This window comes from Sceloporus occidentalis, unplaced genomic scaffold (genome assembly GCF_023333645.1).
Source record: "Sceloporus occidentalis isolate IW3139 unplaced genomic scaffold, rSceOcc1.0.p SCAF_19, whole genome shotgun sequence".
Classification (NCBI taxonomy): domain Eukaryota; kingdom Metazoa; phylum Chordata; class Lepidosauria; order Squamata; family Phrynosomatidae; genus Sceloporus; species Sceloporus occidentalis.
In genome coordinates this window covers 63308-77005 of record NW_028316999.1, presented here as the reverse complement: position 1 = coordinate 77005, position 13698 = coordinate 63308, and the positions used below count along the sequence as shown (strand labels likewise).

General features: G+C 40.3%; 1 protein-coding gene across 1 annotated transcript; it reads right to left on the bottom strand.

The window, feature by feature from the left end:
- Positions 1-662: 662 nt before the first annotated feature.
- Positions 663-11429, bottom strand: LOC149302250 (choline-phosphate cytidylyltransferase A-like). Its single transcript, XM_089482586.1, has 8 exons — positions 11313-11429; positions 10328-10427; positions 9291-9407; positions 5999-6150; positions 2845-2923; positions 2283-2425; positions 1889-2077; positions 663-869 (listed from the first exon to the last, which is right to left on the bottom strand). The coding sequence occupies exons 1-8, from the start codon at positions 11427-11429 to the stop codon at positions 663-665; spliced, it is 1104 nt and encodes a 367-aa protein (XP_089338712.1).
- Positions 11430-13698: the final 2269 nt, after the last annotated feature.

Genomic DNA, 13698 nt, shown 5'->3' with positions numbered 1-13698 from the left:
TGCTACATATAAGTATGACCAGATTCATAATTTCAGTACTACAGAAGTCTGCGCAACAGAGGGAATGCACACATCACATAAATAACTTATGACAACAGGCACTTTTAATGAGTAATGGCTAGACTCCAAAGGGGTTAATTAAATACAGATAAATTCTTCCGCTGGTCACTACCCCCATAATCTCTGTTCAGTGGTGGACTTAAATCAATGCCTCCTCCAGCCTAGACAAGTTCAAAAAACCTCTCTGGATAAACTCCAGTTCTAGAACTCTTCCCTTCTTGAAGAGAATGCTCTACTGCCCTTCGAAGAGGGGACTCACAGCTGAAGAAATGTGCAAGGAAGTGGCTTAATAGCAGAGGACAACCGTTACAAACAAGAGGCAAGGTTGGCCTTGTCTGATAAAACTTCTCCATTAAACATAATTAAATCTGACAGAATTATTGTTTTGCGCACAAAAAGTTTGTTAAAAAGGGAGCAATGTCTTTTAAAAGATGCAGAAAATATATACTGAGGACATTTGTAGTAAGTACACTCCTGCTCAAGATTTTTGATGCCTGGAGTTTAGACTGAATGCAGTTTTCATAACCATGTGGCTGTTTTCTTAGATCTCATGAACATGGAATCAGCATCTAAAACGGAGAGAAAATGGTTAAGAAGGTCTCCTAGTCTTCTTCATCTTCACTGATGTCATAGGCACCGGTCATGGCACGTGAACGTCTCCCTGGAGAAGCAGGTGGAGAATTCTTAGCGGAGAAGGGCCAACGGAAGGATGGGGAGGGTGAACGTTCACGCGTTGGACTACTGCTTGGACTCTGCTTTGGGCTAATGGCCTGGAGCATTCTGCCCTTGCCTTCTTTCAACATGTGTTTCTGCAAAAGAACAGTGAATTAAATAACAGGAACTAAAACAGTGCATAAACAATATATTGTGTATTTATAAACACCTATTCATGCACTTTTTTTTTTTTTTTTTAAACACATTTCAGATCATATCATTCCTTGGAACGCATTATGCCTGCAGTGTGTTTATATATATCCACATACACGCATTAGATTTCCAAGGAAAGGTACATAGACTCAAAACCTTAAATCAATCCTTGGTCTCATCTTCGATTCAGGATAGCCATATGTATATCCTATGCGTCTTTAAAATCCCTTGCGTCAACCTCTTCCACTTCTACTTGGAGGCTATTCCAATTTATAATATATCTAATAAACCAGCCAGCACATATATTCTCTCTAATCAGACTAGTATCAATTCTAAAAATATTAGACATATTTAAAAATACAAATAAGCTGAGAAGAAAGAAGATTTGGTGCATAGTGGTTGAAGGTACCATGAGATGGCAGACCAAAGATAGCAAGTAGTAATTAATGAAAAACGTATTAAAGTCAAAGTTATACATCACAACATATGGGCTGTTTTTGTGCTCCGTTGTAAAGTTTAAAATAAAACGTAAGTATTCAGTATCATGAGCAACAAAAGTACTTACAAAAATGCACCGATTTATTAGATAAAATATGTCTTTTGCCACAAAATGCGTCAGGATCTGAGCATCTGCTAACTATAACATTATTATTTCCAGGGCATGGTTTGCCATCAATGTCAATAACATCCCTAGATGTATCAAACCATGTATTAAGCACTCTGTCTAGGAATACAACTGTAATTTTTTTATTATTGTAAACTTTATTTTACCGTATGATCAGGGTACTCTGCATTCATTGCATGACCTGTCCTTGAGTATAATGCATGCCTGGCTCTGTCAATGGATGCTACTTCTCTGCTATGTCACAGTACGTTGTGAGGTTTACGTATACTATTTGCTTAGAAAAAGAACCACCATCTATTAAATATATAAAAAACAAAAAAGTATGAGTGGTCTTACCAAAGCTCCCTCCGGGCCAAACATCTCCAGGAAGTTTCCGATGAACTCTCGTGACTTCTCTTCCCACTTCTGGATAAGGTCTATACTTTTCTCCTCCACTTTTTGCACAAACTCCTTTGATTTCTCCTCTACGTCCTTTACCTTCTTCTTTACCTTGTCCACTCGCTCCTGCAGGTTGAAACGCTTTTCCTATAATCAAACACAAAGCTTAGTGTTTTCACTTGTAGTCCTAAAATACCCTATTTCTTTCAGAAATATGAGAGTTCCTATGAGCGTCACTCAGTTACAATGTAAAGTCACATTTGACCAGATAGAATAAATCTAATTCTGTAACAAAGGTATTACATTTTGGGAACTTGGTACTACAGTTAGTTGTAATAATCAGTATTCTCACATTGATGAAGCTGACATTGAGCTCCTTGGCGGTGTACCCTCGCTGCAGATTACGGCGGACATAAACGTCATAATCTCGTACAATTCTGGTTATAATGTCCGATGTAGAAATGCCTTCAGTGCGTTGGGTGGGTGCAAACATTCCTGCAGCAACAAAGGTCCTATTATTATATTTATATCCATCTAAAATATATATTTACATTTTTTGTTTACAAAAACATACATACAAACAGACAAATAGCTCTGCTCACATCAACTCATGACAACATCATTTTACGGAAAGAGAACAACAAAAATGATAACAATTACCAAGCTCAAATAGGCCACACAAAGGATTTACTGACCTAAATGAGTTTAGAGCGCCTATGAACTAAGCTCACCAGTAGGCCAGATGTCCCCAGTAGCAAAACTCAACTGATCCAAACTCTGTACTATGGCAGAGGTTTTTAACGCCTTATTAAAGTAAATTTTAGATTGATGGAATACCAATAGATTTACATGTCTTACATGCTATTCACATGACAACATATCACTATGCAGAGGTCTCCAGGGGTCAGACTCACCTGCCTCTTTTATGTGCTTGTATACATCATCACTGCCAGCCGATGAATAAGGAATATCATCATGCGCAACAAAGTCAATCTGTGTAAGGAAAGAACAAAGCATTAAGAACAATAAGTGGCATGATGATTATTTATAGATTGTGGGATTCAGTATATATGCGAGACAAATCTTAAAGGCACATCACCTTACTGCTTGGGGACTAACACTTTTCAAGTAACATACTTCAATTAGTGACTAAGTCATACGTGCGGATGCATTGCAAAGCCTATATAGAGATGTACTAGAAATGCATTTGTTATATTTATATAAGCTTGCATGGTGAGTAGCAAGCTAGGTAGAAATAAGCGTCAGACCAGGCAGCAAAAGCTATTGTAAGAAAGGAAGATTAACCTTGTGGTTAATCTATAGATATAGATTATAGACTATAGATATAGATTAACCCCTTCGAGACAAAGGCTGATTTTACTTTTTGTACCCTTTGTGACAATGGCCTTTTTAACATTTCTGCGCTGCTTGTGTTTAGCTGTAATTTTCTTCTTTCCCGTTTACTGAACCCACACACATTAGATATTGTTTTTTTCAGGACAAGAAGGGCTTTCTTTAGATGACATTGTTTTGATTGTATCATATTATTTACTATTAAAAAAATTATAAAATATGGTGAAAAATTTAGAAAAAAATGACTGTTTCTAACTTTTAGTTGAAAAATCTTTTACTCATCTATAAAAGGTAATGAAAAAACCTGCTAAATAGATTCTACTATTTGTCCTGAGTTTAGAAATACCCAATGTTTTTATGTTTTTTTTCTTTTTTCTACCCATTATGGGGCAATAAGTACAGGTAGCGTTTTGCTATTTCAAAGCCATTTTTTCCAAATCTGGTAATTCTTCCCCCCATGTGCCATTTCGGGTATCTTTGAACCCGGCCAATGCAATTTACCCCATCAAGTCATATATTTTTGAAAACTAGACAGCCCAGGGTATTCCAAATGCTAGTATTTTAACTCTTTCCATGCACCATATCTACCACCAGTCTTTGTCAAACTTTATGGTAGTCATTTTTTTGCATTTGTTTTGTCATACACATTTTACTTCAGGTATGAATTAAAATGTTCTAGTTTATGTCACTATCACAAAACACCCCAATATGTGTTCAGCAACATCTCCTGAGCGCAGCGATACCCCACATGAATGATTTTGCCTGGCTGTTTGGGGGCAAAAGGGCCACATTTGGGGCATGCGCATTTTTCAATGTTGAACTTTGGCATTTGGGGATCCACTGCCCATGCCCTATTTGGTACATCTTTGAGCCGGGCCATTTCAGTGTGCCCAATAAACCCATATATTTTTGAAAACTAGACACCCCAGGGTATTTCAAATGCTAGTATTTTAACTCTTTCCATGCACCATATCTACCACCAGTCTTTGTCAAACTTTGTGGTAGTCATTTTTTTGCATTTGGTTTTCCACACACATTTTAATTCAGGTATGAATTAAAATGTTCTCGTATATGTCACTATCACAAAACACCCCAATATGTGTTCAGCAACATCTCCTGAGTACAGCGATACCTCACATGAATGATTTTGCCTGGCTGTTTTGGGGCAAAAGGGCCACATTTGGGGCATGCGCTTTTTTCAATGTTGAACTTTGGCATTTGGGATCCACTGCCCATGCCCTATTTGGTACATCTTTGAGCCAGGCCATTTCAGTGTGCCCAACAAAACCATATATTTTTCAAAACTAGACACCACAGGGTATTTTAAATGCTGGTATTTTAACTCTTTGCATGCACATATTTTACCACCAGCATTTTTTCAAAGTTTGCAGTAATATTTTTGTGTGTGTATTTTTCCCCCACACACCTACTTTATGTATGAATTTACAGCTCCTGGTATATGCCGCTGTCACACGACACCCCATAATGTGTTCAGCAACATCTCCTGAGTGCAGTGATACCCCACATGCATGGGTGTGTCATTTTTTGGGGGAACTAAAAGGCCACATTTGGTACGTGTGCATTTTTCTAATTGGAAATTAGATGTGTGGCCATCCTTCCCCCCGTGTTAATTGGGACGTTGTTGAACCTGGCCCATTCAATTTACCCCATCAAATCATACATTTTTTAAAAGTAGACACCCCACGGGCATTTAATATGCCAGTATTTTAACTCTTTCCATGCGAGAATTGTTTTAAGCTAATATGCTAATTTTAGGACTTGCTCACAAAAATATATTTTTTATATATATATATATATATTTTTTTTTTTTATTTTTTTTTTTAAATTTAACATTTTTTTTCAACTTGGAGGTTCCCCTGATAGTGACATCAGTGGGAAATGATTTTTACATTTTACTGTTTTTTTACTATTTTTTTCTAATTATTATTAATTTTATTTTATTTTTTAATTTATTTTTACTAATCACACTGTGATTAGAAAGCTGGGCTCCATTGACTTGCATGGTGAATGCAGTACCTGTATTCAACCTGCAAGTGGAGCCAAAGTTCTCTAGATGGTCTAGACTATCTAGCGAACTTTTAAAATTTGTGGTTCCTGTTACAGGACGGCGGCCATCTTCCTTGATGGCGAAGATTGCCGGCAGCTGCGGCTGTGACCGCTCTCCGGAGCGGTCACAGCCCATCAAAAGGTTAGTGTTTGGTGTCGCTGGATGCCTCCTGATCGAGGCATTCCAGCGACACCATTTAAGTTTAGGAGGCGATCGTCGATCGCCTCCTAAACGCTTTTAAAACGGGCGTCCGCCGCCATACAAAGTATGGCGGATGTTGACGCCCCGTGGAGGGGCCAGAGATGGCCCCTTCGTGCCGATCGCGGCGTTGCTGAATGCCTCGAGGTCGAGGCATTCAGCAACGCTTTTTGGGTGCAGAAAGCGATAGTAGATCGCTTTCTGCACCCGTTTAAAGACGTGCCGGTCCTGGCACGTCAATTGTCGTAAAGCACATGCTTTTCCGTGCCGTGCCAGGACCGGCAATTGTCATTAAGGGGTTAACCACAGTACATCTTGCAAGCAACACTCATACCGATATTCAAAGAAAGATATTCCTAAAACTGGTTCTGGCTCATGGGCCATCCCTGCTCCAAATACTAACTCAGGGAGGCAGCCTTGACGTGTGTGAGGTGTGGATCCGCTCTCACCCTGTGCTCGTCTAAGAATTTTGGGGAGAGTGTCCATGGTGCGTTCCTCACAACCTCATCCACATAGCGGCAGTGCTGGACCGCATCATATCGCTCTGCCTCGTTCATCACTGTGAATCCCTTCAGGTTGTGCGTTAGTTCATCACTGCAAACTGAAGACAGGATAAAACAGTTAGAGGTCAGACTTTCCCTGACAAGCTCCTTTCAGCACAAGTTATACAAAAAAAAAAAATAAATCAACAGCCGCAGGCCAATTACTGTTTACTGCTATCCAATCTCAAGCTCAGGACCTGGTGTCCCGATAAAACAATTTTGCAAGCACCCTTGACGGCAAATGTAACTACCAAATGCTATTACTTTTTTCAGCGTTAAACAGGACCCCCGTTGCCCTTATACACTAGGGGTACACATACAATTATACAGCACATTTGAAGAAAACCAGACTTATTAATGCACATACTCTGTGCATTAGGGCTGCAACAACTAATCGATAAAATCGATAATAATCGATAATGAAAATCGTTGCCAACGAATTTCATTATCGATTAGTTGAATCGATTTTTATCGATTATAAAATGAGGGTTTTTTCAGAGCAAACGCTCTGAAAAATACCCCTCATTATATAATCCGTTTCAGTGACTCACAGCAGCAGCTCCTACTTACCAGCCCCTCCCTGTAATCACTGTGGCAACTGGCCCTGCCCCCTTCCTTCTCCCAGAAGGCCAGAACCACATGGCTGTGACACTCATCTAACTGTAAGTATAAAATTAATATTTGGGCTGCTGAAAGTTAGGGGAGGTGGGGTTTAATTTAGGGGCAGTTATGGTTAATGGGGTGTTTAGGGTTAATTTAGGGGAAGTTATGGTTAATGGGGTGTTTAGGGGCAGCTATGGTTAATGGGGTGTTTAGGGGCAGCTATGGTTAATGGGGTGTTTAGGGTTAATTTAGGGGCAGCTATGGTTAATGGGGTGTTTAGGGTTAATTTAGGGGCAGTTATGGTTAATGGGGTGTTTAGGGTTAATATAGGAGCAGCTGTGGTTAATGGGGTGTTTGGGGTTAATTTGAGGCAGTTGTGGTTAATGGGGTGTTTAGGGTTAATTTAGGGGCTGTTGTGGTTGATGGGGGTCTTTAGGGTTAATTTAGGGGCTGTTGTGGTTGATGGGGGTCTTTAGGGTTAATTTAGGGTAGTTGTGTTTGATGGGGTATTTAGAGTTAATTTAGGGGTAGTTATGGTTAATGGGGTGTTTAGTGTTAATTTAATGATGAGGACTGAGGGTTAATTTAATAAAGTTAACTTAAGGCGCAGTTAGAGGTAAAGGGGGGCAGACTAAGGGGAATCTAAATCCTGGTGAAGATTAACCCAGTACTTATTTATAAAAGTATGGTGTCAGTGTGATGCGAACAGGTCTGTGACTCTGAGGGGACTATGAGATATCTGGGGGTATAAGGCATATCTGGGGGTATAAGGCATATACGATATATAAGGCATATGTGGGGAGGGCAGCGTGGCATGTCTGGGAGGCAGTGTGGCATGTCTGGGGAGGATTGAGTGGTGTATCAGGGGGTATAAGGCGTATCAGGCACAGTGGCATATGTGGGGGTAGAGTGGAGTGGAATATGTGGGAGGCAGCGTGGTATATGTGGGAGGCAGCGTGGTATATGTGGGAGGCAGCGTGGTATATGTGGGAGGCAGCGTGGAGTGGTATATGTGGGAGGCAGCGTGGAGTGGAATATGTGGGAGGCAGCGTGGAGTGGCATATGTGGGAGGCAGCGTGGCATATGTGGGAGGCAGCGTGGCATATGTGGGAGGCAGCGTGGCATATGTGGGAGGCAGCGTGGCATATGTGGGAGGCAGCGTGGAGTGGCATGTCTGGGAGGCAGCGTGGCAAGCCTGGGCTCAAATGTGCATGTGGGAGGCAGCGTGGAGTGGAATATGTGGGAGGCAGCGTGGAGTGGCATATGTGGGAGGCAGCGTGGAGTGGCATATGTGGGAGGCAGCGTGGAGTGGCATATGTGGGAGGCAGCGTGGAGTGGCATATGTGGGAGGCAGCGTGGAGTGGCATATGTGGGAGGCAGCGTGGAGTGGTATATGTGGGAGGCAGTGTGGAGTGGCATATGTGGGAGGCAGTGTGGAGTGGCATATGTGGGAGGCAGCGTGGCAAGCCTGTGCTCAAATGTGCATAAATTGGGGGGCTGGTTGGGGAATAAAGACAAGAAATGCATTTTATCAGTTTTTTTTTTTATTCTGCGTTTGTATTTAACATCATTTGTTTATTAAATTATTTTAAATAAATGAAAAATGTACATTCATTTTTTTATCCGATTAATCGAAAAAATAATCGGCCAACTAATCGATTATGAAAATAATCGTTAGTTGCAGCCCTACTGTGCATGAAATGAAGTAAGCATTAAATGGTAAACCAGCTATCATAGACTGCCAATGGCACAAAATATGATTATTATTAAAGAGGGAGTGTATGCAACACAAATGTAAGCATGGTTAGATTTATTAAACTACCTATAAGCCGTCCTTGAAGGCTACAAACAAGCCACAATATATGACTATCCCAGCTTCAGGACATGCATCTAATTTAAAACAATTGTTATCAGGAAAGGGTAGACAGATAACCCGTCTGTGGCCCTTTGGGAGTTGAGCCCCCCTGCCTGCTTCTAAGGCTGCCAGATGCAATAGCGTTCCACCAACAGGATGGCAACTCCCAATGGCATAAATTAAAAATCTGAGTTTTCAATACATATATTTTGTTTATCTGTTAACCTTTGATAGGTTTATTAAGCATGCCAATCCTCTAAAATGTATGACTTTGGACAGTAAATTTTCTTTAATTACACGCAAAAGTTCAGAAAACTCCTTGTCCCACACTGGTCATAAACATCTGGTTTTAAGATACCTCACACAACTGTACTTTTTTTTAATTTTAGCATGAAAGGGAAAGAGAAAATAATTTTATATAACAGAGTTAAAAGGCAGCTTCTGAAAAAAGGGGTTATGTTTAATTTTGTGCTTTGGATGGTACCCATGTACCGTGGTCAAGGAATCAAGGATTCCAACCCCCCACATCCGGTCATCATCTGGATGAGAGCTTTACTGGAAACACAAGCAAACACTGCCCTGGAACATTTATGAGTAGGGCTTTTGTGCGTGGTATATATGCTTGGCACAGAGAACACAAAGTTTGCAGTGTTCTTGTGCATGATTATAAATTCTGGGAAACTTGAATATTACCATCTGCCTCTAGGATGGAATATGCGTTATGCTTACTACTTATCCTACCTCCTACAATCAGGTATGTGTTAGGAAAAAGATTCTTTGCTTGCATTAAAGCCCGGGCATGTCCGGAGTGGAACAGGTCGAAGATCCCATCAGCGTAAACTCTCACTGGCCTGTTAGCTGCGGAAGAAACAAACACAACCAAAATAAATATAGTGTGTGGTCATCACAGCCCAGAATTTGTGCAATATCGAGATTAACTATTGTGGTGACATAATATCTCATTTTGAATAATACATTTTGGTGTGATCTGAAAGGATTTAGGATCAGAGATAAAATATAGGGTATCTCTTTAAATTCATATTGCGGGTGCGATCCTACAATAATTAAAAGCGCCGGAATTTCACGTATGGGATAGAATATTGATTTTGCCTATTTTATCTCATTAACATCCCTAACATAAGTCTGCTATGGTAAAAGTCTTAAAAGGTCTGAATCATCCTTTTGCAAATTTGATATATACGTTTACCTAATCACGCAGAAGGTCACAATAACGTTCAGGATTTTGCATCCTCTAATAATGATGTTGCAGAAGTCACAAGATGCCACCATCTTTTTAAGTAAGACACATATGCAAACTATAACAACAGTAATAATAATAATAACATTATCTCAAAGCTACATACACTGTAAAATATTGGGCATAATTTGCATATCTGTGTATACTACGTGAGAACAAAAATGTACCCTGATTTTTTGGGGGGAAAAGTGTACATACGTATAATACTCATCCATTACTCCAGCATCACAGATTGTTCTCATACACAGGTTTACATACAAACACATGCATATTTCTACATTTAGGGTCCTCTCCCAGTTTATCCAACTGTGTAGGTTCAAGAGGAGGCTCTTCTCTTGTGGTCCAGCAGCTGGTGACAGGTCTGGTTTACTACACCCTTGCAGTCCTCACAGGCAACGTGTGAAGACTGTGAGGGATCAGGACACCAGGCGCACACACAGCGTAGCAGTCATGTTTTAAAAGGTACATTTTTCAATGTTTTACAGTATGTTTACATGACCATTCTATGCTTCTGACTTACGTGGTGTTCCCCTTTTTGCTTCTTCCATGGTTACTCTATGATACAGCTTACTCAGGTCAATCTCCAACTCATCAGAAAAAGGTGCAGGCTGAGAAACACCCTGTAAAAATATTGGAAATGAACATGGTTTACTGGTGGTTCCTTCTCACAAAACACTTTATTTACCATATTATTAACAAGTAATCCCAAAACAGTAAACATTACTTAAAGGGACACTCCATCCATCATATGAACTTTAATGAACAAGTTTTTGATGTCCCTCTTGCAAATGCATAAGAGATTCTGCAGAATTGATTTTAACGAAGGAACTTTCCTTTTTAGATTTCCTTTTTTTAATTATATATTTAAATATATAGACACACTATTAAGTTAATATAATATTGATGTACATAAATATATGTAACTAGACATAGACACGTATAACAGTCAGGTTTTGTCTGTTTAGCAATGGGTAGAAGTCACTTCTGTTCCAAAGTATAAAGGACATAGTTGCCAAAGGGTTAAAAAGTTACATTATATTTTATTTATTCAGAAGCAGCTGATTTCATAGCACTATTGCCACAGGGGAAAGCGAAAGTTAACAATATACAAAACTGACACTAACATTAACACATGTGGGTCACGCTGGTACAGAATAGAGCCCTGCTCTTACAAGCTTACAATCTACTGGTCCTTTACGACAGTCCACTTTAGAAAAATGAATCACTGAGTTCTATTGGAACATATGGATTTGAATCAAGTAAAAAAAATTAAAAAATAGAGATTTCTCTAGATCCTCACAAAGTATAGTAAAGTGCTGCCACCACGTGGCTAATGCTTAGTATGTAATTAAATAAAAATACTGGATTTACAGAGAATGCTTAGATAAAACGCTACTGGCATGAATGAATACAAGTGGGGGAGCCATTTAACATGGCCTGAACAGCAATAAAAAAAAAAAAATAAAAATGAAAAAGTAATGGTTTCTACAACTAGTGCTATTAACCTGCGTTTGGCGGGGCATTTTTGTAGGCACGGAATCCTCATCTGCTGTCCCGTTGGGTCCTGTGGCATCTTTTCTTCTCTTCCGAGAGTGCGGTTTGGGAGTGGTATGAGCCTCCATTAGTGCAATATTGTGGGAGAGTCTTGGGGAAGACTGGAAACACAAACACATTATCAGAAAGGAATCTGCAAGACCTGATGATAACTCGTTAAACAGGAATGTTCACATATTATTTTGGAACCCTTTTATTGAGAATTTTGTGATATAAACATGCATACTTGAATTAACATCAAAATTAACCATCTGTCTTGATACAGTGTTTATTAATAAAGACGGAATCATGTTACAATCATGTAACCCAAATGAATGTATGTTTACTTAGTAGCAGTGTGCTAACCATATATTAGCAGCCATGACGACTTGCACCAAGAGGCTACAAGTAACTAGGTGGCTCTATATTATATAGATATATAAAAAAACCAGACACTTAGCTACCCCAGTACAGCGTCCTAAGCACTCCAAGTGAATGATTTTGTATAGTCAAGCTGAATTCAATGTGATGAAAGAGACAGGAATAAAACATGGAGGTACAGATTTAAGTAGGTGACGACAATAACACTGATAATCTTGTTATCATGGCACCTGTCAGTGGATAAGATTTTGATATTAGTCAGCAAGTGAACATTTCATCCTCAATGTTGATGTGTTAGAAGCTGGGAAAATGGGCGATGTAAGGATCTGAGCGACTTTGACAAGGGAGAAATCGTGATGGCTAGACGACCGGGTCAGAGCATCTCCAAAACTGCTGCTCTTGTTGGGTGTTCCCAGTCAGCAGTGGTCCAAGGAAGGAAAAGCAGTGAACCAGCAGCCAAGGCTCATTGATGCGCTTGGTGGGTAAAGGCTGGTCATTGTGGTTAAATCCAACAGACGAGCTACTGTAGCTCAAATTGCTGAAGTTAATGCTGGTTCTGATAGAAAGGTGTCAGAACACACAGTGCATCACAGTTTGTTGCGTATGGGGCTGAGTAGCCACAGACAGCTCAGGGTGCCCGTGCTGACCCCTGTCCACTGATGAAAGAACCTACAATGGGCACGTGAGTATAAGAACCGGACCACAGAGCAACGTTGTCTTTTACATCACATAGATGGCCGGGTGCATGTGCATTCCCCATCTGGAGAACACATGGAGAGCACCATGGCCCCACCTCACATCTTAAAGGACTTAAATGATCTGCTGCTTACATCTTGGTGCCAGATACCACAACACACCTTCAGAGGTCTAGTGGAGCCCATGCCTCGATGGGTCAGGGCTGTTTTGGCAGCAAAAGGGGGACCTACACAATATTAGGCACAACCCAATGCACAACCAGGTTTTTGACCATTTGGAATTTTTTAGTTCTCAAATGAGCTGCATCTCAACATGCCTGATGCTTTTAAAATGTATCCAGGTATTAGTATACCTTGCTGGTGTGAATTTAGCTATCTTCAAATGCTTGATCAAGTTTTTTTAAAGACATAATCTGTGTATCTGTACATGTCAACATACTTAGAAATCCGTGAATGTCACTGAAACGAGTTGCCCTCTCTTCAGTAATTTAACCCCTTCAATCCCTTATAGACGTACCGGGACGTCCAAAAAACGCCCACTAAGAAACCCCTATGGAGGTACCGGTACGTCTAGCCCTTCGTGCAGCGTCAGGGACACATACCTGCCGCTGCACGGGAGACCAGGCTGTCGTTTGACTGCCTGGACTCCCCCCTGGCAGCAGAAGGCAGCGTCGCTGGCTTTCTGCTGCCCGATCTCCTGTAACAGCTTCCGGCGCGAAGCCGGAAAACCGTTACAGATAGAAATGCCCGATCGCTCAGTAGTGACGTCACCTGGAAGTTCACGGGAGGATCGGGTATCCCTGCAGGGTCTGTCTAGACCCTGCTGGGCTACTCGATCACTCCGATGAGTGAGTTTGAGGTACCAAAAACCCCTGGGATTGAAGGGGTTAAGAGCAACTACATCCAGGGCATTAAAAGAGAAACCCTCCAGATCCCCATATAGCAAGAAAAATGGTATAACTGCTAATTAAGTAAAAAAATACAGGATTAGCCAAAGCACATCAATGTAACAATGTACAATGTTTCAATTAATCCAATAAAAAAAAAAATCTCGAAATAATGACACACATTTGTACACCTATTAACCAGATGAAATGCACAAACATCTGGGGTTTTACCTATTTGCTCGATTATAAGACCCAAAATCTGAATATTTATTTAGAAAAAAAAAAAAGAAAAAGCCGGAATATAAGACGATCCTATAGGAAATATGCTTTATTAGTAAATATGAATTCATGTAAAGTATTTTTTCATATTTAACAAAAGCTATGAGAGACATTTT

Excerpts from the sequence above, each read along its gene's own strand:
- LOC149302250 (XM_089482586.1), bottom strand. The coding sequence starts at position 11,429 with ATGGAGGCTCATACCACTCCCAAACCGCACTCTCGGAAGAGAAGAAAA. Across the intron at positions 6,151-9,290 it reads CACATACCTGATTGTAGGAG|TTTGCAGTGATGAACTAACG; the intron begins GTAGGATAAGTA and ends TCCTGTCTTCAG. Across the intron at positions 2,078-2,282 it reads TCAATGTCAGCTTCATCAAT|GAAAAGCGTTTCAACCTGCA; the intron begins GTGAGAATACTG and ends GTTTGATTATAG.